The 27,510-nt window shown below is 38.9% G+C and overlaps 1 protein-coding gene across 5 annotated transcripts in view; it reads left to right on the top strand.

Annotated features, from left to right (window-relative positions):
- BICC1 (BicC family RNA binding protein 1) overlaps positions 1-27,510 on the top strand; it is a 261,084-nt gene that overhangs the window by 142,521 nt on the left and 91,053 nt on the right. For all 5 annotated transcript variants that reach the window (XM_037003007.2, XM_037003006.2, XM_073241025.1 and 2 more), the window contains one exon: positions 11,627-11,696. In XM_037003007.2, coding sequence (XP_036858902.2) covers positions 11,627-11,696 — 70 coding nt within the window. The remainder of the gene's footprint in view (positions 1-11,626; positions 11,697-27,510) is intronic.

Here is a 27,510-nt window from a genome sequence, read left to right as displayed (position 1 = left end):
TTGCGATAAAAATCCACATAGCATAAGATTTACCATTTTAACCATTTCATTTTAACAGTTCAGTGGTGTTAAATACATTTGCAATGTTAATTCAGCCATCACATCAGCCTTCCCTGTAGCTCTTTCCATCTTGTAAGACTTGAACTCTGTACCCATTAAGCAGGAAGTCCCCATTACGTCCCAACCCTGCACCCGCCCACCCCCACTGCAACCCCTGGAAACAAACCACCATTCCACTTTTTTGTCTCTGATTTTGACTACTCGAAGTTTCTCATATAAATGGAATCATACAGTTTTTGTGTTTTTTGTGACTGGTTTATTTCACTTAATACAATCTTAAGGTTCATTCATGTTGTAGCATGTTAGAATTTCCTTCCTTTTTAAGGCTGAATAATACTCCATTATGTACATGACACATTTCACTTATCCATTCATCTGTCATCAGACACTTGGGCTGCTTCCACATTTGAGCTATTGTGAATAGCACTGCTATAAATAAACATGGATATACAAATATCTCTGAGATTTTAATTTCAGTTATTTTGCATAAAATTGCTATATCATATGTAACAGAAGTAGGAGTACCTGGAAATAGAATTGCTACGTCATGTGCTAATTTTATTTTTAGTATTTGAGGAACCACCATACTGTTTTCTACAGTAGCTATACCATTTTACATTCCCACCAACAGTGCACAAGGGTTCTGATATATCCACATTCTTACCTGATATTTTCTGTGTGTGTGTGTGTGTGTGTGTCTTCTCTGGATCCTGAGTGGACAATTTACGATGTCCGGTTATATGGAGAAGATTGTGTTCAGTTTAAACATGTCTGAGGAGCTGGTGGGATATGCTTACAAGATTCCATGTATTAAAGAACTATCTGGCAGAGGCAGTAATGCCCACCACTTACTTTAATTGCTCCCTGCATGTCCCAGCCTCCTTTGAATTGTCAGAGCTATGTGTGTTGTATGGCTAATAGACTGTGAGGGAGGTAGTGTGTTTTTTCTTCCAGGCCAAGGTGATAAAAGATTAATGGAGGGTTCTTCCTGTTCTTCTCCCAAAGGGAGACTGAGGAAGCCATGGATTCCAGATGGGCAGCTATAAAATAGAAGGGCCTCTATCAGCTCAGGCCTTGAATGATTGTGTAGAGCCATGCCCCTTGCTTACTCATAAAGGCCATTTAACATGGGTGAGACACAAACTTGTGTCCATCTACAGATATTTGGAGTTGTTACAGGACTATAACCAATATATACCTCTTTTCATTTTTTAGTCTTTTGAAGCAAACTTTCCTTGAACCTAATACTCAGTTCCTCGCCTGCTTACCCAGTATAGACTGCCTCAAATTTTTTCTCTTTTTTTGATGTTGCAGGAACTCCATTGTAGATCTGCTGTTAGGCTGATTTCTCATTACAACCCCCCATCCATTGCCATTGGAGCTTACTGAGCTAAGTAGGATTGTTTACTTTGAGGAGGGCGAGCTGAGTAGTGAAATGTATTTGCTAAAATAACATATATTATGAATTCATGTAACTGGAATAACTAGGCTTGTGGAAAATTTGGAGGCTAGAAAATTGCAGTGAAGGTCATTAACTTGGTTTGTTAAAGGTATCAATACCGTTACTTTTCTTCCCAAGTTACACACTGTTACAGCATTACATTCAAGTTAAACACAAGTGATACTCTGATAGTTCAAGTTTAATAAAAATATGTAGCTACCCATGGCATCAGATAGAGGTCTGGGTAATCCTTCTGAGGGATCACAGTGAAGTGATCCCTGGCAAATGAAATGGGCTTAAGAATCATGGATCCTTTTATCTTGGGAAAACCAAGACTCCACTTCTTCACAAACATTATAGGTCATCACAAATAACCTGTCCATATGCTATGAGAATTATTCTTGGTTTGGAGTACAGGTCAAAGAGTGGGGTCCATGCTTTCTTTGGCTTACAATGTGCTTTAGCAAAATTGAAATAGGTGCCAACATTTAGGAATCAGGAGATTTAACATAAAAATCTGGCACATCTTTTAAAATGGGTAGTGTGGTCCCCCTGAGCCCATGCAAGCCATGGGCTAGACCAGAAATTACAGAATTTAGGCTTCCTGCATCCCACAGCTCATACTTGGCCCAGCTTGCCACTCACTGAACTTATCTGACCACTTCAGACATTTTAGTTACAGAATTTCTCCATTATAATACAGATATACCCTGGAAGAATTTATCCTCTCTGAAATTTAGAATTTTATTTCATTTAATAAATTTCCACTCAGTTTATTCTGATAAGCAGACTCCTCAAAAATACCATTTTTTGAGTGAGTTAAAGGAGGCGCTGTAGATGGAGTGGCTGTTCTCTGAAAGTCTTAAGCAATTGTCACCTCACCTGTCCCCTTCATGTTACCTTCCTCATCACTGTTCATTACTTTAACAATGCTTATTGAGATCCTAAATGCTTGCTTCCAGTGTTTAAAAGTGAACAAGATACAGTTGGTCACCAGGGACCAACTCAGTGGTGGGATTGGTAGAGTAAACAAAGAGATAAGCCCCATCATGTTGTCACAGCAAAGTCAGAATGGAGAGAAGAGAGAAAGGGGACCTCTGGAAGAGAGGGAGGCATTTTCATAGCAGAGGGCAATTTGAACTGGGTTTTAATTGACAAGTATGAGTTCTGTGAACTTTCTGGAATAAAATAGTTAGGCTCATCTGTTGTGTGGAACAGCATGAAACCCTTTGTCATTGATTCTCAGTGGGGCAATCAAGGGCAGTGCTCACCTTGCATGGCAGTGTGGGGCCATAGAAATGACCGTACAAGCTGAAACTGTAAAGTGCTTTTAGTAAACTGATGGGAAAGTGGAAGGATCTACGACCTTTAAAAGTTTTGTCGAAACATTAAACATTTCTCTTACTATCAGTCATAAATATATAGGAAAATGAATAAAATAGTAAGACTAAAATTTAGTGCTTAATATTTAATTTAACATAGAAATATTAAGAATTGCATGTTTTATTTCTTTGTAAAGAGCTAGTCAAGATAAGTTTCAACAGTGCTGGGTTTTTTGTTGTTGTTGTGTAACTTAGAATACAGAGGAAGCATCTTTTCTGGGACTTGGTGAATTGTCATAATCATAGGTCTGCATCCAATTCCAAAATGTCATGCTTTGTACTTTCAAAGTTGTGAAATACCTCCCAGAATTTCTTTAATGTGAACTTTTTTGCCTGACACCAATTCCTCTGGGACATCTCAATCCTCTTTATCATAATTGCTTTTGTTATTTATGTCCGTGAGTTTGTCTTCCCCTTCCCCTGGCTGCATATCCAAGGTGTTTGAAACATTCCCGTGGTCAGCTCTGGATTCTGTACCCACTGGCAAAGGTTCAGATTTCACTTCTAGCCATATCAGTTTTCATATCTTTGTTGGCCAGTTTCCACTTTTCATTATCCACTTTTGTAAGTGTCACTTGGTTTTATCCCAGGGAGGCAAGAAGTCTGCACAGCTCCTTGCTTTGCTGTCTGTGTATGACCTGGTTACAGATGTGCAGATTATCACCAACAGACTTTGAAAGAAGCAATGTGATTGGTCACTGATCACATTGAGCATCTGTTATATATAGTGATTTATGTACTCAAGAGCTGGCTTTGTATTTGTATTTGATGCACCTACTCCTAATTAATGTCCTTTGGCAAGTGGAATGCAAACTGGTGTTGTTGCAGGAGGGGTAGTGTCTAAGCTGTGGTAACTAAGATCTGTGCGCGTCAGAACTGTGCAAAGCCAGGACTGTCTTGAGTGGATTTGTCCCACCCTTTGCAGGAAGTTCAGCATCTGCAGCCCCAGCCACTGAGCGCCATTGTGGCCCTCTTTTGTGTCACTGTGAATATGAAGATGCTACACGTTCTCCATCTGTGTGTTGATGGGGGCTACTTTTCTGGATTGAACCATTCTGGGGATTTCTCTGGGTCACTCTCTCACTTTTTAATCAGAGAGTATCAAGAGGCAGCCACTCTGCTGCCTTCAGCATTCATGGCAGAGTTCCAGGAGGTGGAGCTTTCAGAGTGATCATCCTGGGAGGATGTGGTGCCTTCCACCTGCTTCGTGTACCAAGTGGGGCAAATGTTGCCCTTGCTGGGAAGTCATATGGCTTAGATTCTAGCCACACTTTGCCATGTACCCATCTGCTGCTTAATCTCTTTGAATCCTGGTTTCCTCATCTGTAAGATAGGTTTCACATATCTGATTTACAAGGTCTTTGTGAGGAGTACATGGGAAATGTGTATGAATACTAGGCAACTGTGAGGAACTGTTCTGGAGATGATGAATAACTGAATCGCTGAGATGCATTTCTTGAATTTAAAATGAAATATAACAGAACCCTCTAACATCTCAGCAAAATAAACACCCTCAGCATCTGGACGCCCCCTCATGTGAGAAGTTCACTACTTTCCCGTCTCTGTTTCTCAGTGTGTTGTCTTGGCTCTTTTCTCACTTTGCTCCTTTCATGGTGAAATGCAGCAAATTGACTCATAATTCGTTAGTACATGAGGTAACTTCAAATAGCCTCCCTCATGAAGATAGACCTCATTTCTCTATTGATACAAGGGAGGTAGAGCACAAATCAGTCTCTTGGAGAAGCAGGCTGCAGATGGCACCCAGCTGGTAGCCATTTTGAATGATGAATATTCAATAGTTTAGAGTATAAATATCGAGTTAGAGTGTTCAGCGTTCTTTTCCTGGCCCAGGAATAAATACTGCAAGTAAAGTCAGCATAAATAGATTTGTTGTAAGTTGATCTGAGATGCTAATTACTTACCTGTGGATTTTTAAACTTTCCATGTGGACTGAAATATTTGGTGACATAAACTTATTAGTGAAATGTTGTTGGTGTTTGGCAAGGGTTTCCTTCATCTGTAAGATATTATCCTATAATTGCTGCATACTTGAAAAATGTGTAGAATAGTGCACATTGATAGATGTTCTTTCCCCCATGGTGTGCTAATCTACAATTTGTTGGAGAGGGAACCATCTATTATGACTTGAGCATTGAAGAGTATAAAAGGAAATTATTTTTATCATGGATGAAACTACATGTAGAATTTGATTTGATTGTACTTGTTTATTTTATTCTAATTTGGCAAGTTATTTTAGGACAGTGAAATTATTTAAATGGTTCCATGTAAATCTGTGATGAAATTTGTTTTCAATAGCCATTCAAACTTTCTTCCAATTAAAAAAATTCCAAATTTCTGTTTATATAAATATTACTCTCCCTTCCCACCTTCCCTCACTTACCCCCCACAGAAACTAAAACCAAACAGGAACGTACAATTCAATGCTCATTAGGAACTTTTTACCCTGAGCAAAGCAGAACTGTTACCTGATCAGAGAGCATTCCTCCCTACTTATGAAATGCAGATTGAGGTAGAAAGTTAAGATGACTGTTTAGCTCCCAAAGCTGTTATGTATTCATAGCATGCTATCTTCATAAGATTATTTTATGATGAGAAAGTAACCATTAAAGATGAACTATAAAAATTATATTCTTTCTAATACCAACAATTTTAATATTAATTGCTTCATATATTTCAAAATTGATATTTTTAGGTTAGATACTTTTGTTACTATAAATGCTTGCTATTCATCACCTCTAAGATTAGTGTAACAATTAAGTTACATTTGGTTATTAACCAATTTAAGTAATCAGTACAGTAAGTCTAACAAAAATGTAAAAGAGTTACTTCTCAAATAGCCCCATTTTTAGATGGACTGCTCCTAAATTTCCTGTCTCCTGAGCTATATAGGATTGCTGCCTATTATAAGAGAACAGCAAAGTACACCTAGAAAAAATTGGTAGAATTGAGAAGAGATGTCCAGAAGTTGAAATGAAGATGTCCAGAAGTTGTGAGTTATTGAAATGGCATAAGTGTACAGCATCTAGAATTCTGAGTTAGAACCTGTCTTTAAAATATGTAAGATGTCCTTTAATGTTCATTGAAAGTGATTCAGAATCAGACACTTGTTCTTTGAGCTTTGATTTTGTGAAGATGGAAATCAGGGTAATACTAATAAGATGAAAAAATAAAACTGGCTGGAACTCATTTTAGGAGTTCTCTTCTCAGAGGTTTGTGGCATTGCAAACCTAGGCAGGCCTTAGTGTAACTGACATCATTGTATTTATTGTTGGCTCCACAAGGAAGCACTAGTCATTTTAAACATGTTTCAAACTTTCAGTTCAAATTTCACACGACTGAGGGTCATCAGTCTTATTTTTTGGAGAGAGGTTGGTCAGAATTAGCCACTTAATTGAATTATTTCTTGAATGCAACCTAAGCATTTCGGACAATATCCTGACTTGCTTATGAATTAGGGCATATCAAGGGTTTCTGTGAAGAGGTTTCCCTTGTGAAGTTTTGTAGGAATTAATTTTATTGTACAAAATGTATAATATCCTATTGAAAAGGTGTCAGTGTTTTCATCTATTATAAGATCCATGAAATTAACTGCTTTAGTGTCCCCAGTTCCATGATTTTTAAAAAACATCACTTTAATTCTCACAGTTTTCTGTGAAACCTGTCTAGATTTTGTGAAGATGGTAAGAGATTGATGGCACCTCCTGCTATGGTTTTCCCCTGCCTATCTCCTTTCTCAGTGTGCTGATCCTTTAGATGGAATGGGAACTTGTTCTATTCAGAAACGAGTCCACTCACTGACTTCCACATCACTTGTGCCCTCACGCATGCTCTTTAACTCAAAGACACAGATAGCTTCTTTGACAAGGAAAATAGGCACCTAAGAGGGTTGTCTGCAAGCCCTCAGGTGTATTTTTAAAATATATGGAACTCTCCAGTAAGCTTTCGAGCTCTTTTTTGCCTCTAGGAGAAATCCCAGTTTTATCTCAGACCATTTGTTCATTAGCTGCTTTGTTACTGTACATCATCCAGAATTAGGGTATAATTTATGTTCATAGAACATGATTCAAAATTAGTAGTTTGTTCTTTGAGCTTTGGTTTAGTGAGGGTGGAAACTGGGGCCATAATAAGATGTAAAGAAAAAACTAGCCAGAACTCACTTTAGGGTGTTTTTATGAGACATAAGATAGTGATTTTCTTCTCAGAGGTTTTATGGCTTCTTTGATGTCAGCTACCGCATCCTGACTTTACCTATTCCAGTTCCCATATTTACCTTGATTTACCTCCCTATTTGTATTGATGACCTTTTAGGACATTTTTAAAGCGCAGCTTGCTGGGCACAGAGCCTCTGACTTGCTTACTACCCTCTTTTTCTGCCTCTGCACCCCAAACTCCCACCTTATTCCACTTCTGTTGGGGGGGCATGCCTCAGCACCCTGCTCCAATACACCAGTTTCAGGCTTGGGGTTTCTGGACCAGCCTCTGCCCATATTCCCATGGAGAACTCTACTTCCTCCTCCTCCTGATGGGGCTGTGTCACACTCTACCACTCCTGTAACTGACTGAGGCCAAAGCTGTCTAGCAGAGTGCAGTGTCTACACTGTAGGAACTGATGTGGAGTCTTTGTAGATAATGGTTTGGAAAGTTTCACCGATGACTTCCTGAGGGGAATTTTGTCTTCCTGGAAGTCAAGTAAGTATGGCTACTTCCTATTTGTAGTGACTCTGCTAGTTCTCAGGGTTTATTTCCTTTTTTATCACTCATTAGTGATGGCCAAGCACAGGCACTGTACAGCTTTAGTCTGTCATGTCTCCTAGTCTATACTGAGGATGTCCTGGATGTGTAAGCTGGGCCTTGAAGCACCTCAGCCAGGCCAAATCACCCTCAGACTCTCTGAGGTACCTGCCATCCCTCCTCCTAGACCTTTCTACATGCATTCCTCTTCTTTCTGGGGCACTTTTCACCACCTTTTCCTCAGCTAGCCAACTTTTTCTCCTCCTTTAGGTCACAGCATTAATAAACATTTCCTTAAGATAACTTTCCTTGACTAGCCGTGACTGGGTTAGGGTCCCCTCTATATGTAGTACATAATGGTGGCTTGACTTGTCTTCCCCTTTGTTAGAGCTTCTGGAAGAAAGCACCAACTATAAAGGGCAGTGCCTGACCAAAGTAATTGATAAGCGATTAACACAACAAGGGTTGGTGTTACAGAGTGCTCACTGTACCACACGCTGTGCTTGGCATATTCCACGTGTTTTCTTCTCAGAGCCTCACAAACTCTGTGAATAGGTACTGTAATGAATTGTACAGAGGAAAAAAATGAGGCTGATAAAAGTAACTTGCACAACATGATAAAAACAGCAGAGCTGGTATGGACTCCAGAGCCAACTGCCCTTAACAACTAAGTTACACACAATGGGGAACAAATAAAAGGTCTGAGGAGGCATCCAGTCGGAGCTGTGTATGATGACTGCAGCCGAGTGAACAACCTGTTTGGTTGATGTTGGCTGGCCACAAATGATGTTCAGTGAAATCGCTTTTTCTAGTCACATAGGAAAGGTCACCTACGGAAGCAAAATTCCAATAATTAATAATTTGTTTTCTCTAAAAGGATTGATAAATCCTGAGGCTCATGGAACTTTGGAGATCATACAGTGTGGAAGACAGAACTCTGGTTTTCGAATTAGGTTTGCTAAGCCTGGGATAGCCTTTCTTCCCCAAACAGCATTGTTGTGAGTAGGCTGAAAGTGAGTCTTTCTGAGCCCCACCATGTCACTGCAGCATACACACATGAACTGGTGCGAGGCTTAGCGGGGATGTGTATAATTATGTAGGTATTTAGATTTGATGGCTGTTCCTATTAGGATATTTCCTCTGGCATATTACTTTCTGTCATGGAGCATCTATTGGTGTTTAATAAGAAGATCATTTGCAGGGTGATTTCTGGGAAGTTCTGCAAATGATTTTGATTTCAGAAATTTATACCTTCCAACCATATGTTGACAGGGAAGTTTCTCTATTATAGTATAATAATTATGCTACCTGACATAATTTATTGGTTTAAATGGTCAAATTACTTAATTCAGAAAAGTATATAGATTATTTTCTTACTGTTTCCCCATGAATGACATTATAATATTTCATTATTTTCTATGTTATCTCTTTATAACAGTATCTTAGCCAACTTAGAGGAAAATTCTGAACCTAATTTTAGTCACTTTGAAGATGCATGTACCTGTAGTAGCCAAAGCTAATAGGCGATAAAATATGACCAATTAAAATTCCTTCCTGATTGGGCCTTCCTGCCCCTGTTTAGTGATTAATGAGCTCATTAATAAATTTACTTTTACTCGGCTTTCAGGGCTCGAATGATTTTGCAGATTGTATTTCAGGGCTCCTTTTACTAATCACACCTCCCCCCACTTCACCTTTCAGAATTGGGGCTGTGAGCCACCCTGTGAACTGATCCTTTGCCTGCACCCAGCCTGCTGTCAGGCAGTTGCCTGTTTTGTCTGTCTGTGACCCTGGCTTGGCTGTAAGCTTGTGGATACCAGGAATGGTCTTAGTCATAGCTGTGAGACCTGGCATTTGTGGCACCTAAGTAGACTTTTGATAAATATTCATAGCATGTTAAAGCTAGTCAGTATGCTTGAACCCTCAAGCATATTTTCAAATTTGTATATACAGTTTTAAAAAGGTAGAGGAGGCTCTATGTTGGTATGGTGGTTAAAAGTATGATTTTGCAAGCAGTCTGGGTTTTTTTTATCCCTGCTACATGAGGAGTAATAGCTCTGCTTCCTAAGGGTGTTAGGAAGATTCATGTACCCAGGTCCTTCCTGTGCTTGCTGGGGCAGGTTAGAGAGCTTGCTCTTATTTTTCAGAGATAGACTATAACAAATAAATGTAGAAAATAGTAGAATTTCAGGTTGTGATAAGGGTTAGAAGGGGACACCACAAGCAGTGAGGTGGGAAGAATTCCGGGCAGGATGGTGCAGGAGGGGAAGGGGAAGGCAGCTTGGAGCAGGTGGCAGCTGGGGAGGTGAGGGTGGATGCAAAGACTCTGGAGGGGTGGCCAGCACGGCTGGAGCAGAGGAAGTTGATGATACTATTTGTTTATTTTATTTAAAAATATTGATTTAGAGTTAACTAGGCAATGTAATGGTGAAGACAACACATTCACAAGGACAGCTGAAGATGGGAGGAGAAAAGGCAGGGGCGAGCCTTGTAGGGTTGGGGTGACAAGTTCATCTACCATCAGGGCCAGGCCAGTACCTTAAATTAGTGAAGACAGTGTGACATCACTTTTGTTTTCGATTTTTAATGGAGACATGAATGTAAAGAAATATTTCTCTAAAAGAAACAGCAGTGTAAGCACCACAATAAATATCAAATGAGTAATACAAATATGATGATAATGCCAAGTGGCTCTTGACCTCACTGTGAGCGACTCAGTGGCCTGGGGTTGGGGCAGCCCAAACCCTTCCCAGCCAAAGAGGGCATCTGGTCCTCAGTACCAGCCGAGTGTTGCCCTGTGGGAATGTGGGCTCCAGGTGATAAATCTGCCAAGTCTTTGTGCAAACCTGAATTTCTGCCAAATCTGAATTTCTATGTGAAACTCCCAGATTTTAAAATGTTGGCTCACATTAAAAAAAAAAAATCTTAACACTGGGTGGGCTGCCAGTCTGAAGCTCTGCTGAAAGCACTTTTATGCTCTGATTGTGGGGATTAAGTGAGGTATGACCCATGTTAACTAGTTAGCCTCATGCCCTGTACATAGCCAATACTGAGGGAAAGAAGACACTTTTTATTAATTGCTCTGTTAAAGTGTTCGCCATTAATTTGTTTAGTTAACTCAAACTCCATACTACTCTGATTAATGTGGGGTAGTTGTTATTTGCCTATTAATCTGTTTAGTTGTTTGCTTCATCAGTTCAGTAAATTTGGATTCATGGCACAAAAGCAAACATTAATCTCATCTAATTCATGTGATTAAAGAGAAGGCTGAAGGATGAACACTTTGTGGTGGTTACTCATTCTTTTACTGTTTACCACCTACTTCCTGTGCCCCGCAGTGGCTTCCTCACTTGTCCTTGCACCGTGGCACAAGGGGCTAGTGTCCTGCTGGCCGGTGTTAGCCACATGCCAGTGGGAAGCACGGCGGCGGCAGTGCCATTTTGGTGAAGGATGACGGGAATGCAGTCTTACCATATGATGTCCTGTTTAGAGGCTTTTCATCCGTTTTAATGAAATACAAATGTGCCCAAAGCAAGTTGTTATTTCTTTCCCAGGGAAAAAAAATTCCTCATTAAGTATGGCCTAACAAATGTAGTTTTGTATTACAAGTATCATGTTTGGTGTGTTGCAACCCATTGGCGATTGTCTTGGGTGATTGTATTGAGCACAAGCATCTCTGACGGTTCTGGCATCAAGTTGGGTCAATGACTTGTTCATGTACTTTGTGGTCTTATTGTCTCTATATTAAATTCTGGAGTATCATTGAGAGGAGCACTGAGGGTAACAAAATATACTTGAATATTTCTAATAGATTAAAGGCTTATAGAAGTGCATCTGTTTTTTCCCCAAGGTTTTTTTTTGCATTGTTTTAAAATGAGATCATTTGATCAAGATGAGGCTAAAGACTTGAAAATAATATTTCTGAGAAAAATCCTATCTGTGATACAAGTTCTTAATTAAATCAATATTTTTCTCTTAATTTGTGTTACAGATCATGGAGGAAACAAATACGCAGATTGCTTGGCCATCAAAACTGAAGATTGGAGCCAAATCCAAGAAAGGTAAATTGTGAGAGATGGAGAAATTGGTGATATTGACAATGGAGACTCTGGAATTACTGCACATGCTAGGGAAAAAAAAAATCAACCATTACTCCTATCATGTTTGTCCCAAAATATTTGTCAGATAGCAATATTTTGAGAGTTTTATCATAATTAAAAATGTGTAGCCTTTTATCTAAAACAGAAAAAAGTATTAAGTATTTTATCATAATGGCAACTTTACGACAAGATACCATAGCCACTTCGGATTTCAGGGTTGACTGTTCATTCAGTGGTCGTGATGGTCGTGAATCAGGTAACTCTGCACATGTAATAATATGTTTTTGACACACAAACTCCCAGTGTTTACATGTTCAACTTCTTGTTTATGTATGCTGATTTAAGAGCTGATATTTTTCCCCTTCCCAGTGTACTGTGACCTCAGATTTCCTTCCCTGACTGCTGCTTCTCTTCATCTACCAGACAGAGAAGAACCTGCTCCATCTCTCTTTTAGGCTGAGCACTTCCCTTGCCTGACCTTTCTTCTGCTTCATCCTTGAGGACACTGCCCAGTGCACAGGTGGCCAGAAGCGGAAGTACAGACACCCTTAGGTTTCTTCCAAGGTTACATAGTATTTTCTAATGACTTGCCAGTATGTTTTTTTTATTAAGGTATTATTGATATACACTCTAATGAAGGTTTAACATGAAAAACAATGTGGTTACTACATTAACCCATATTATCAAGTCCCCCTCCATACCTCATTGCAGTCACTGTCCATCACTAAAATGCCACAGAATCACTACTTGTCTTCTCTGTGCTACACTGTCTTCCCTGTGATCTCCACCATACCACGTATGCCAGTCATAATACCCCTCAATCCTCTCTTCCCTCCCTCCCCTTTGGTAACTGCTAGTCCCTTCTTGAAGTCTGTGAGTCTGCTGTTGTTTTGGTCCTTCAGTTTTGCTTCACTTTTATACTCCAAAAATGAGGGAAATAATTTGATATTTGTCTTTCTCCACCTGGCTTATTTCACTGAGCATAATACCCTCTAGCTCCATCCATGTTGTTGCATATGGTAGGATTTGTTTCTTTCTTATGGCTGAACAGTATTCCATTGTGCATATGTACCATGTCTTCTTTATCCATTCATCTACTGATGGACACTTAGGTTGCTTCCATATCTTGGGCCAGTATGTATTTTTATGGATAGTTTTTCTTTTAAAAATATAATCTTAGTCTCAACAAACTCTGTTGTGTATACTACAAGACACATGTTGTCATCAGGAAATAATGGGAAATACTATCAAACAATTCAAAAAATAACAATCGTGCAAGTTTAGCATTGTTGTGGTCCAGCTTTTTTGTTGATGCTGTTCAGCTCTGTGTTTGTTGTGCCTTCTCTCTGTGACTTTTATTGTCAAATGATACTTAAACACTGCAAGATTTCTCGATTTCCTTTCTTATTTTAGTCCAGATTGCCTTCTCTTAATCTCATTTTATTAGAGTTACTCATCATAGGAATTTAAATTACTTTTAAGTTGTTGTGGTGTTGTTTGCTGGACTTGAATACACTGGGATTCCTACAGAAACTTTGACTGTGTTACTTTCTTATATGTGATCATGGTGATCAAGAAGTGGGAAGTCTGTCTGCTAAACAGTCCTTAGAAGACTTGGTGAATTTCCAAGTGTAATTACATAACTTTATATGTAATTAAAAATTTTAATTTTAATTTTACTTAAAAAATTTTTAATATTTTTCCAAGTGTAATTATGTAACATCATTCCATTAAAGATTTTGCATTTGCCCTGTGCTATAGATATACTTTCAATTAACATTCAGTATATTGAGGTGTTTTATACTCATTATACAGAAGAAGAAACTGCCATTGGAGGGTTACCCACCTACTTGATTGTTTACAGCCATGTAAAAATCCCTGGCCTACTACTTGAGTAAACTGGGACTTGAAATGGATCCTCTTTCCTTATTGTTAGGTATTTTTACTTAAAGAATGAAATGAGCTTCATTGCTATCCTAGTAAAAGTGTAATCTGCTCAGTTCCCCACGAAAACCACCAAGGAAACATCAATATTAAAACAACTTCAGGTAATTTGGGATGGCTTGTTCTTTGCATCACCTATGCTATAGTTTTTTTTCCACTATCAAGGGTAATTGAGAATTGATTAATTTTTAAAAATGAGATTGCAACTTTAAAGATTTTAGATAATATGAAGATGTGTAGGTGAGGTTAATTTTGTAGATTAGTTTCTAGTCATTGATGTAACCTATTCAGAATGGCCAACTATGTGTTCCACATTTTGAGTGTATGTTTTGCTTTAAAAATAAGAATATTTCAGCAGTACATTTGAGGGCATTTAGCATAGCATCATTTCCACATGGTTAAAGTTAGCCTCTGGGATTGTGCCTAAGAATTGATCCCTCCAGGCCTAGGTTTACAGACAGCATTTTATTTTTTATTATTTATGAAGTGCTGTGAGTGTACACAGTACTGTGTGATGAGCGGAATGTGCCAAACGAGAGAGATTGAGCCAGGAAGAGTGGGAAAAAAAGTTTTTCTCGGAGGAATTTACTGTTCAGAATTTACTCGAGCTGTTCTTATTACTTAAACACGCAGCTGCTGAATCAGTTCTTGGCTAACACCTTGATAGCTATATATTCCTGCATTATTTTTAAAATGGTTTAACTCAGAGATGAAGTTTGACTAAAATTTGTGTTTAGTAGAAGTATAGTGAAAATGGCAGGAGAACCTTGAGAGGGTAATTACTTGCTCTCTTATCTGCTCTCCATGGCTCTCCATGTCTGAATGCTGCTGAGGACAGAGTATGTTACTGTTTATTTTCAGCCTTCTTCATTCTAAACTCTTAGTGTTCAGCACACCAGAGAATATAAATGCATCTAGGGAATCATGCCATGTTTTAGATGATGATTAACTTTTAAATCCCATGGTGATGTGAAAATTTGGAATATACTGATAATCCCAGCTGTGCTGGAGAGATAGTACAGCCATGGGTTTGTGTTGTATTTTACTTCCAAGACTTAGGATGAATATTGCTTTACTATTTGAGCCGAGACAAGCTTTTTTTTATGGCTGCTGTTTCCACAGTCTGCCCCCTTCTTTACCTTACTGGAATTTAGTCCTGTGCTTTTCAAATGAACTTCCAGTAGTCCTGTCCAAACTATTTTTTAAGCCAATCCTTTAGAGCGGTTGTATGAGTGGCTATGTGGCTCCTTTAGTTGAGGTGCCGGTAGGATGCTGCCTGGCAGAAAGGCAAAAAGCCAACAGCTTGAATGTGCCCATTAGAAAATTCAAATTCTGCTCTAGAGATCCTGGTTCAGTGGAGCTGGGGTAGGACTGGGACTCATATATTTAACAAGTTCCCCTGGGGGTTTTTATAGCGACGCTGAACTTGGGAAACAAAACTCACCATCTGACATGGCAGTGTTGTGATTTAGTCCCTGAGGAGGCCATGTGTTCAGAAGGCAATGGATGATGACTGTTACTGAGAAACAGAGTCCCTCTTTGGCTTTGGGATAATGTCCGTTCTGGTTTCCAAAGAACTGCACTTTTATGGATTCATTAATTTTAAGTTTGTGGCATTTTGCAGTCAGTTAACATGGATAAGTTCAGAGTAATGATAACCATAGTTCTTTGCCTGTGTGAAACACAACTTCAAGTAAAAGACCAGCTGGTCTTTGTGGCCCTCTCTACCTCTGCCACCTTGGCCACCCTTCTCCCCTCTCTGCTTTCCTTCTATTCCTCTTCATTCCTCTTTAACCATATCGAATGGAGTGGAAAATGTAATTGAAACGTTTCTGTTTGGTAAGCAGGGCATTGTGGGGAAGTACATGTATTGTGATGTAAACTCAGGGACTGTAGAATTTTTTTAAAACTCCCAAGTATTTGAAATTACTGGAAGGTTGAATCCTCACTGGCACCAGAAAGAACTAGAAATTTAAGATTCAGTATAATGGACATCTATTTAAATGGGCAATTCTGGGATTGGCTTAATGGGGGTCGTGATTAAGAAGAATAAAGCAATATTTAGTATTTCTTATATATAACGTAAATTTGAGCATAGTAAAACTCCAACTCTTAAGAGTCAGAATATGGGAACATTCTGCTTTACGTAAAAAAAAAATGAGAGGTTTGTGACTATGAGACCATATTTAAGAATAAGGTTTTTGAATCTGTAGAACATGGAATAAACTCAGGCACTTACTAAATTTTGAATATGTTATTCTGAATAGTGGCCTGTTTTAAGATAAATGTAGCTTTATTAAAGTACAAATAGCATTTTGAACAAATTTGACTGATTTGCGAAATAGAAGTCCTGCCAGACCTGCCTTACAAAATAGATAAAAGTGATTTGCAATAAGAGTTTATCACACTGGTATGGGTTTGCTTCGTGCTCCATCATGCTGCATGAGTTTGCTCTCTTAAATAAGATAAACATTTCTCTGACAGTCTTCATTTTGCTCTTAATTTGCTCATCGTCTCTTCTTAGTCTGGCAAAGGTAAATGTGGGTAAAAATTGTTAAAATTTTTTATGCCAAATTCCAATAAATGAGGTCAGGATTAATGGATGCTTATTGTCTTTTGTTCTTGGAGGCATTGTCTTGCAGAGTTTAGCTAAGTGATAGAAACTGTACTCTGCAAGTATTTTTTACAATTTCAGAGGCCCCAGTATGAGCAGGAATGAAATGTGTTGACTGTATTGCTTGATGTATTCTAGTTTGGAGGTGACTTGACACCAAATTTGGCCATTCTTTTCCTCCTGGAATAAACAAGGGAATCTTCAAATTCCATGAGATTTTTATTATTTTTGGTCACATTCCATCAAAACAAGCCATAGCTAAGAGGAGATCTTAGCATGAGAAAACTGTGGACTGTCTTGTTAATTTTTTTCCAGCAGAAAATGTTTTGTTGAGTGTACTTATAATTTTGTTGATTGTTCACATTGGACTACTTGAAGCCTTTAACATAGTATTGCTTAAAAGTTATTTCAGTGGTCATAACCAGCATGTAAAAAATGCAACTGGATTAGGAAAGAAAACACCAGAGTGTTAGAGTATTGTTTCAGGAAGCTTTCAGTCATATGTATCATTGTTTACATGTATGTATACAAACATACATACACTAATACGTATGTTACTAGGTCACACTGTAAAATGGATGACAGAGGTTGGAGAACACTGTTCTAGGCAATCTCTCTACCCAGAGGGTGAAGAGTATGTGCATTTTGTTCATCAGTGTGTCCCCAGCTCTGTCCCAGAACATAGTTGGCACTCAGTAAGTATTTGCACTTTGATCCCCAACTCAACTCAATTATGGTCGTAGTAGAACCACTAACACAGAAGGGATTGTAAATCACTAAGGTTGGTTGTATAGAAAAAAAAATTATGGCCCTCACACAGGTGTGGTATTCACTGTTATGAAAAATACTATTGAGGTGTTTCTTGTAAACCTCTTAAGTGAACGAATGTGGGAAATGATTTGTGGCTGAAGCTGATGTGGCTAACAACCTTTCAGTGGTGCTGAGTAGTAGTCCTAGCAAGAGAGGTGGAAGGAAACTTAAAGAAAATGACTTGATCATTGTCATTCATGGGACACCTGAATGAGTGAGACACTGGTGCCATTCTTATTAAGCTTGTAAATGAGACTTAACAAGATGCAGCCTCCTGCTTGTCTTCCAGGCCAGAGTTGTGTTGGTTGTGGCTATTTTAGTTAGTATTTGGTTATGTAATTGACATATCAGTAGTAATATGGGATACTACTATTTCTTGAGACCTACTGGGCCCAAGCATGTGCCCAATATTTTATATACATACTCTTATTTACTGATCAGAGCAACTCTTTACAGAAGAACAGACTAAAGCACGTGAAGTAGAGTAGCTTGCTCAAGGTTTTACAGTTGGTGAGCAGCTGATCCCAAATGTGAACTCAGGCCTGTTTCCTGATCCCCAAATCCTAGTCGCTGTACACTAGTGCCTTTTCTGACCCATATGTGGGTAAGATAATACCTTTCTTGATGTCTTTCCTTATTCCAGGATGTTCTCTGATGTACCCCTTCAGCGATCATTGCCAAGTATATCTGATTACAATCAGTAGGAATAATCATGAGTTTCATAATGCCTCGTCCATGGAAGTTACAGAGCCTTGAAGGTGGGCGAAGTTTAACATGTCCTTACACCTATAGATAAAACCTCCTTTTTTGGCAAGAGTTAGATTTAAGTAAAAAAAAAAAAAAACCCAGGAAATTACTCATAACTGTACATTTAAGAAAATGCCTGTTTCTGAATTTTAACTTAATATCTCACGTGCATGTCCTGTTCCCTTAGGAAGAGAAATTTTGATCTGTCATTAAGCTAAACAACTTCTAAGGTGGATTTAAAAGGAAAATAATCTTAGAATATGTTATAAGCCGCTTGGAGGATTTTGCTTGCCTTTTTCTGCTCAGTCTTTGAAAACAGTTTCTGTGACCTGCCCAGGAGCTGTTATATTCTGCTAGGTAGAAAGAGTTTTTACATTTATGTCTATACTGTGAATGAGACTGATCATCAGTTGATGAGTACTGATTGGGAACCAAGAGTGAGCATTCAGCCGAAGAGTTGGGGATGTCATATGGAGTGTACTCAAAGTCCTCTGGTTAGAGAATGTGATCTAACTAGGACCCGTCAGAGAAGAATGGAGATCTGGGGTATTTCTAGTTCTCTAAGCTCCTAGGATACTTAAATAATAAAAGGCTTATAAAAATTAATTTTGTATATTTTAAGTATACAATTTGTCATATTCTCTGTCTCATGATAACCTTATTTGTAGATGTGCCAAATATGCAAATTTGAGGTCCTTTCTGAATGTGTGTGTGTGCACGTGCACACACACACACACACACACCATTTTACAGGTGAGATGATCCATGCCATGTGACACATTACCAGAAATAAGGACCTGAGTTTGGGTTCATTTCTTGATCTCCAGCTGGTTCCCCTTTCTTCTCCTGAAGGCCCAGGGCTTGGTTATTTGTGTGTCTTATAACGGCCACAGGCTTGCTTCTCTTTACAGTCTTTTCTCTCTCTCCTGCACCACAGCCAGAGAAGAAGGGCATCTTAGCTTTTCAGCTGTCCTTTCAAGACTGAAATAAGAAAATATGTCTGGTGTTTTTTTAGAAAAGATGTTTTCCATCAATGTAGTAAGGAAACAAATTTGGCGTGGAATGGAAAGGTGAAAAAGTGAAAGCATCAAGAGGATGAGAAGACTAGCTGGACACTGGGAGAAATTATTTACCCAAGACACAGATGATAAGGGACTGTTCCCAAAAATATACGAGGAACTCTTAAAATTTATTGCTGAGGAAATGAGCAACCCAATTAAAAGATGTACGAAAGACCTGAACAAGACACCTTACTAAGGAAGATATACAGATGGCAAGTAGGCAGGCATATGAGAAGTGCTCCATAGCATATGTTGTTAGGGATGCAGATTAAAACAATGAGATACCACTGCACACCTGCTGGGATGGCTGGAATCCAAGGCAGTGATGACCCCAAATGCTGGCAAGGCTGTGGCATGGTGGGAGCCCCACCCATTGCTGATGGGAGTGCAGAGCGGGACAGCCACTTTGGAAGGCTGTTCAGTAGTTTCTCACAGAACTAAACATATTCCTACCGTATGATCCAGCTCTCATTTTCCTTGGTATTTCCCCAAGTGAATTGAAAACTTATATCCACATGAGAACCTACATGCATATGTTTATATCAGCTTTATTCATAATTGCCAAATTTGGAAGCAACCAAGATGTCCTTCAGAACATGAGTGAATAAATAAACTGGGGTCCATCCAGATGGTGGAGTATTATTCAGCACTAAAAGTAGATGAACTATCAAGCCTTGAAAAGACATGGAGGAACCTCACATGCATATTACTAAGCAAAAGAAGCCAGTCATACTGAGTGATTTCAGCTGCATAACGTTTTAGAAGAGATGAAACTGGAGAATGTTGGCAGATGAGTGTTTAGTGGGTGCCGGGGCATGTGGCGAGGGAAGGATGAACAGACAGAGCACAGAGGATTTGTAGGGCAGTGAAACTATTCCATATGATCTAAACGCGCATCATTACCCATTTGTCAGGGCCTGCAGAGCGGGTTTTGCTGTTTGTGTGATTATGGCAGGAGGAGGAGGCAGTGCCTATGTGTGTGAGGGGGTTATGGGAACTCTACACTTAAAAATAAAGCCTATTGAAAAATAAATAGTCAACTGGTCACAACACTTTAATCAGCATTTTAAATGTATTATATGGAAAGATAATGTTACATGATCAAATTAACTTCTTAATGTGTATGTTTAAGAGCACTATAAAGTCTCTCAAGAACTAATGAAAAGTTTTGTAAAATTTAAAAAAAGGGAAGGAGGGAGGGTGGAGGTAAGAAGGGAAGGAGGAAAGAGCAGATAGATTAACCAGTAAGCCACGGCACGCCCTCCCCAGACGGTGTTGGGGTGTTGATCGCTCTTACCCGCCTGCCTCTGTGACTGTGCTGCTCTTCCTGGGTAAGCGCCTCTCCCTCAGCTGTTTGTTTCCCAAACAGATGTTTAGTCTCCTGCCTTCAGTGAAGAGAGTGCCACCCTAGGATCTATACCATCTGCAGTTTCTTTCCTCTGTTAAACCCTATGAGGAGGAAGGACGAAAATATTTTTTATTTGTCTGCCTTATAACGGATGCAGCACTAGGTGTTTGCCTGTGTCATCTCTTTTAACGCTCCCAGCCCCCGCGGATCACCATATTATCCCTGCTCTGCTCACTCATCACGGATGTGGACAGATGGAAGAACTTAGTCAAGGTGTTAGGAGTTTGAGGGGCTGGAATCAGGATATAAATCTTGAGTGCAGAGATGGAGGTATTTCCCTGCACTCCATACGCCTGCACAGGGGTGGCCATGACGAGTGCTTGCTCACCGAAGAGTGAAGAGTCACCAACACATTCATTTAGAAATGAAATGTATGTTTAGAGTATGTTTTTAAATTATCTTCTTCTGGAAGAAAGGCAGTCCTGACTCCTTGCCCACATTGCAGAAGCTTACTGGATATCTCTTTTAAACTGTCAACCTAGATTTGTTTTTATCTTTCTTTGTGCTTTTTGCAGTATCTTCCTTGGCTTTTCTTCTCTTTTGAAATCCATGAATGGTTTTACTGGGATTTACAGACTTCTGTCTGGAGTAGTGATTCTCAACCTGGGGAAGTGTTATCTCCCAGGGTACATTTGGGGACGTCTGGAGGTATTTTTGGTAGAGGACAGGCATGATGCTAAAATCCCTACGATGCATAGGGCAGCCTCACACTTAGAATTATGTGCTGTAAAATATCAATAGGGTGAGGTTGAGAAATGCTAATAAGCTAGTGGAGGAGGTGTGCTACATGGATCCAACTCTCTGCATAACACTGGATTCTCATTGGAACTTTCCATGAAACCTGGTGCATTGTGTAGCGGGCTCCCTTGTGCAGCACTGGAAATAGAATATTTCATGTATATTAGTGATTCCTGAAGGCAGAGTGTACATATGTAACAACAGGGTGAGCAAACAGAATTTCAGTAAAAGAGAGAAAACATGGTAGGGTGGCAGGTCTACACATTTTAAAGGCTAGTTGGCAGTCAATTTTGAATGGTATGGTTCATGCAACTTCAGCTGCTTGTTTATTCTCCATGAGTGTTCCAGCCAGTGCTTTAAATTGTGCCTGCTGCCTCTTCCATTCCTCTTTTCTGGAATGTGTAGTTGTGATGACTGTGACAGTTTCTAAGGTTTTATGACCATATTTGAACACCACAATGGTGCTGCATGCTCCTATCCTGGACTAGAGATGGGTACCACATTTTGATGGTCTCTCAAACCATGGACGGTGTTTCCCTGGTTTTCCTCCACTCTGTCAGTCATGGCACTGCTGGCCAGAATTCACTGACATCTGTCAGGCCTGTCAGTAGCAATTACATTATTTTCATGAAGTCTTTTTGCAGTTGCAAACATTGCTGAGCTAACCATGTGGCATTTCTCATTGGCTAAGGAAAATAACTTAAATCATAATGGCATCTTCATTTCCTCAAATGTCCTTTTTGTGCCATTAAAACATGGTTTGTGGCTTATTATAACATTTTTATACAAACATTGGTACTAAAATACATTTTTATCAAAAGATATTAGATTTCAGAAATGAGCAGTTACATTCCCTTTATATCTTGTTGCCAGAAATTACTCGTAAAGCAAGTAAGTCCTGTCTGAAATAAAAATAAAATGAAAACACAGTGTTTGTATATTCGCCTATTTAGTCTATGCAAATAGTTATGTATTATTACTATATGAAAATTAGCTCATTCTGTACACATAAACATTTATGCAATTGAGTTTTTCCTCTTAAAAAGTAATGAGAGGAAATTTTCCATATAGCACATAAGTAATAGTACTTTTTTTTAGCTGTATGAAATGCCATTGTATATGTGGGTACAGATGTAATATATTTTGACAAATCTGTTATGATGGACATTGGGTTGTGTTCTCTTTTTTCCTGCATTGAATGTCAAATATATTTGTCTACTTCTATAAGCTTTCTGTTGCATAAATTCTATAAATAGAATTGTCAGGCCATAGGTAATAAGTAACTTTAATACTTTTTTTAGGACTACCGCCTTGTTTTCCCAAACAACTTCTCAACTTACACCACCAGCCAGGGACTGGATTCTGGAAAGGAAAGTGACTCTCCCCTCACATCTCTGCCAATACTGTGCTTTTTGATCCTTGGCCAGGTTCAGTGGTGAGAAATATGTTGTCTCATACAACTCCTTGATTGGTAGAAAAGTTGAGCATTTTTCATTTGTTTATAGAACACTTATCTGTGATACTCTGAATTGTTTATCCTTGCCTTTTGTTGGTATATTTCCTTTCTCTATTCTAGGAGATTGTTCATCTTTTTCTAATGAAATAAAGATATTAAAAAATTTTTTTCTACTCAGAAATTTAAGGTAACATATTCTCTCTAATTGTATTATCCACATGGCTCATTTATCCCCACAAATATTTATTTACAAAGTAACTTATGGATCATTTCTATTTCAAACAAGAAAAAAAAGAATTGATCTTCAATAGCAATAATGTATTAGGTTTTTTTTTATTAAGGTATCATTGATATACAATCTTATGTTGGTTTCAGTTACACAACACAGTGGTTCAGCAGTTACCCATATTATTAAATCCTCACCACTTCTACTGTGATCACTATCTATCAATGTAGTAAGATGTTACAGAATCATTTACTGTATTCTCCATGCTGTACTACCATCATTGTGACGAACTTATATTGTGATTGCAAATTATTGTGCCCCTTTATCCCTTCCCCCTCCCCACCAACCGACCCAAACACCTCCCCTGTGATAACCGCTAGTCCCTTCTCAGTGTCTGTGAGTCTACTGCTATTCTGTTCCTTCTGTTTTGCTTTGTTTTTATACTCTATAGATGAGTGCGATCATTTGGTATTTGTCTTTCTCTGCCTGGCTTATTTCATTGAGCATAAACTTTTTAGATCCCTACATGTTGTTGCAAATGGGAGGATTTCTTTTCTTTTTATGGCTGAATAATATTCCATTGTGTATATGTACCACATCTTTGTCCATTCATCTATTGATGGACACTTAAGTTGCTTCCATATCTTGGCTATTGCAAATAGTGCAGTGATAAACATAGGTGTGCATATGTCTTTTTGAATCAGGGACTTCTATTTATTTATTTATTTTGGGGAGTAAATTGCTAGGAGTGGAATTCCTGGGTCAAATGGTATTTCTGTTTTTAGATTTGGGGAACCTCCATATTGCTTTCCACAATGGTTGTACCAGTTTACATTCCCACCAACAGTGTAGGAGGGTTCCCATTTCTCCTCATCCTTGCCAGCATTTGATGTTTCTTGACTTTTGGATAGTGACCATTCTAACTGGTGTGAGGTAATATCTAACTGTGGTTTTGATTTGCGTTTCCCTGATGATTAGCGATGTGGAGCATCTTTTCATGTGTCTGTTGGCCATTTGTATTTCTTCTTTGGAGAAGTGTTTGTTAATCAGGTTATTTGTTTTTTGGGTGTTGAGGCATAAGAACTCTTTATATATTTTGGATGTTAACCCCTTATCAGATAGGTCACTTACAAATATATTCTCCTATACTGTAGGATGCCTTTTTGATCTACTGATAGTGTCCTTTGCTGTACATAAGCTTTTGAGTTTGATGTAGTCCCACTTGTTCATTTTTGCTTTTGTTTCCCTTGCCCGAGTAGATGTGTCTAGGCAAAAGTTGCTCATGCTTATATTCAAGAGAGTTTTGCCTATGTTTTCTTCTAAGAGCTTTATGGTTTCATGACTTATATTCATGTCTTTGATCCATTTTGAGTTTACTTTTGTGTATGGAGTTAGACAGTAATCCAGGTTCATTCTCTTACATGTAGTTGTCCAGTTTTCCCAGCACCAGTTGTTGAAGAGGCTGTCTTTCCCCCATTGTATATTCATGGCCCACTTATTATATATTAATTGACCATATATGCTTGGGTTTATATCTATGCACTCTTCTTCTGTCCCACTGATCTATGGATCTGTTCTTGTGCCAGTACCAAATTGTCTTGATTACTGTGGCTTTGTAGTAGAGCCTGAAGTCAGGGAGTGTAATTCCCCCCAGCTTTGTTCTTCTTTCTTAGGATTACTTTGATTATTCAGGGTCTTCTGTGGTTCCATATGAATTTTAGAACGATTTGTTCTAGTTCTTTGAAAAATGCTGTTGGTATTTTGATAGGGATTGCATTGAATCTGTAGATTGCTTTGGGCAGGATAGCCATTTTGACATTATTAATTCTTCCTATCTATGATCAGAGGATAGATTTCCATTTATTGTTGTCTTTAATTTCTCTCATGAGTGACATAGTTTTCAGGGTATAGGTCTTTCAACTCCTTGGTTAGGTTTATTCCTAGTTACTGTATTCTTTTTGATGAAATTATAAATGGAGTTGTTTTCCTGATTTCTCTTTCTGCTAGTTAGTATATATGAATGCCACAGATTTCTGTATATTAATTTTGTATCCTGCAACTTTGCTGAATTCAATTATCCTAGTAGTTTTTTTGGTGGAGTGTTTAGGATTTTCTATGTATAATATCATGTCATCTGCAAATAGTGAGAGTTTATTTTCTTCCTTACCAGTTTGGATGCCTTTTATCTCATTGTGTTGCCTGACCACTGTGGCTAGGACCTCCGGTACCATGTTGAATGAAAGTGGGGAGAGTGGGCATTCTTGTCTTGTTCCCAATCTTGGAGGAAAAGTTTTCAGCTTTTCACTGTTAAGTATGATGTTGGCTGTGGGTTTGTCATATATGGCCTTTAATAATGTATTAGTTTCTGAAGGATTATAGAAAAGTGTGCATTAACTTTTAGGGCACTGAATTTCCAAAGTAAACTGTATGAAGATTAGGTGTTTAATATTGAATTGGTAATTTTATATGCACACACATGCGCATGTGCATGGATGTGTATGTGTTCATGTGTGGTATGGTTGTGTGGCAAGGCATGAGAAATACTTAAAAATGAAATGACTCTTGTATAACATTATAAGTTTTCTTGTAGTAGAAACAAGACCCAGAAAGTTGTTTGACTTTATTTCTGTATGTCGGGTTTCGGTTTTCTATTTTAGGGGAAAACGTTTCTGAGATCATTCCAATCCCCTATATTGAAGGGAAGGACACTTAAGTATGTTATTTTGGATTGACTTGTGTTCCACTTCTACACTGTCTCCATTTCTAGAGGGGGATCCATATATAGAAGTATTTAGTTTTGGGAATAATCTACTTCCTCTTCAACACTGTTTACTTAACCAAGCAAAAACTGCCTCTTGTATTTCGGAAACATCTCTTTGCCTTCTTTATGTGGTCCATGCTCTTTCTCAGATATGACACAGCACCAAGGGGTCCTGATTTAGTCTGCTTAACTTAGAGCGTATGTGCATTTAGGAAAGTGAGGAAGAAAGGAAAGAGGACTTTCAACCACCAAAGGTGTATGCATTGAGATCAAATAATACTGTCCCTCTTTCTTTTGCTTTCACCATCAAATAGGTATATTCTAATCTAATTCTCTTGGGTTTTCTCTGCAGGTCAGTGCTATAAAGATTTTTACATCATAGGCAAGTTATGTTAACACTCTCTCTTGCCACTCCTATAAAATGTAATATCTATATAGTATAGGCTTGAAAACTAAATTTCATTACAAATTTTTTTAGTTTAAAGTTTGTTTAAACAGTATTGAGTTATGTTCTGTTACCCAACATGTTACGCCATTTCACACCTGTACATATGCTGTGTCTGCTGCAGGGTACCTTTCACCCTTTTGTTTCTAACTGGTCAACTCCCAGTCATCCTTCCACATCCATCTCAGATGACTTGTCTTCTTGGAAAATTTCACTCACCCTCCAGGTAGAGTTTAATACTCCTCTCTGCAATAACTCAGTACCTTATTCATACTTACACTTTGGCACTTTACATGCAGTATAGTATCAGCCTAGACATTTGCCCACCTTCTGTTAGCTGTAGACTGTGAGCTCAGGGACTTGTATTAAAGGCTAGCAGGTCTCATACCCTTCCATGTTCATGGTCCCTGCCAGGAAGGTGGACTTATGAATTATGAGATCAAGTTTATATTATCATGTAGATTTAGAATAAATTTGAAATTAATTCAATCTTTTGAGACAATGAAAAATGGCTCCCACAGCTTGGCTGCAGTGTTCCCAACTGAACATAAATACCCCTGGCAGAATATAAATAATCAGACAAGGTACTCCTTGAGTATGTCTGAGGCAAGACTGAGACAAGGACACCCTGCAGCACTCAGATAATTAAACATCCCTCTCTTACAAGTGATTGCCGCTGCTTTATCAGTGATGACTCCAACTCAGCTTTAATCCTCTGTCTTCTAGATTAAATTTGCTAAAGATGATCAATGAATTACCCCTACTTCCTTACAGCTTGCAATCCAAATCTGTACTCTACTTTTTTCAGCCCTTCTTGGAATCACCTAGAACACACCCAACTTCCATAATAAGCTCCCTGCTATTTCCTCTTAAGATGCCCTAGTTCCTTTGATGAATTCTCTCCCTTGCTCCAGCAAGCTAAAGAACACTCACTTTATTTACTACAGATGTGTTCCTGGTAGTCTTCGGCTAGTGCACACTCCAGTGAGTGTTGGAGGGACTTTGGAAGCACTGATTTTAGTCTCTGTTCCAGGGATCCTTAGAGTTTGGCCAGGGTTTCCTACTCTACTCATTAAAAAAAATTTTTTTTTAAATGGCACTGTTTTCTGTCAGGAATAGAGTAGTTCAGAGGAGGAAGAGGAGGAGAGAGCAAGCCTCAGCCAAGGGAAATATTCCTCTGGAGTTGGTAGTTCCTGGTGTGGACCTCAGAAGGGTGGGATGCTCTGTGTGGGGAAGGCTCAAAGCTGAGCAGGATCATTGTGTGTTGGAGAAAGAGAGGAGGTTCTTTAATGGAAGGGAGAGAGTTGGGAGAGTTAATGGCCAGTAAGTTAGGACGCTTCGGGCAGATTAGTGAGGCTGTGACCTCATGAGAAACCTCATCCATCCTGTACTCTGTGGAAGCCTGGGAGGGGTGGTCACAGGACATAATGATGGCTACTGCAGAAAGGGGTGAAGACTGGAAAATGAGTGTAGTAAGTCATATTTGATGACAGGGGATCAAGGAGACTTTCTGAAAAGTGAATCGGCTCCGTGGTGGTGTGATGAGAACAAAGCGTTGGCCGCTC

Source organism: Manis javanica, chromosome 7, assembly GCF_040802235.1.
Source record: "Manis javanica isolate MJ-LG chromosome 7, MJ_LKY, whole genome shotgun sequence".
Taxonomy (NCBI): Eukaryota; Metazoa; Chordata; class Mammalia; order Pholidota; family Manidae; genus Manis; species Manis javanica.
This window is presented reverse-complemented; position numbering and strand designations above follow the sequence as displayed.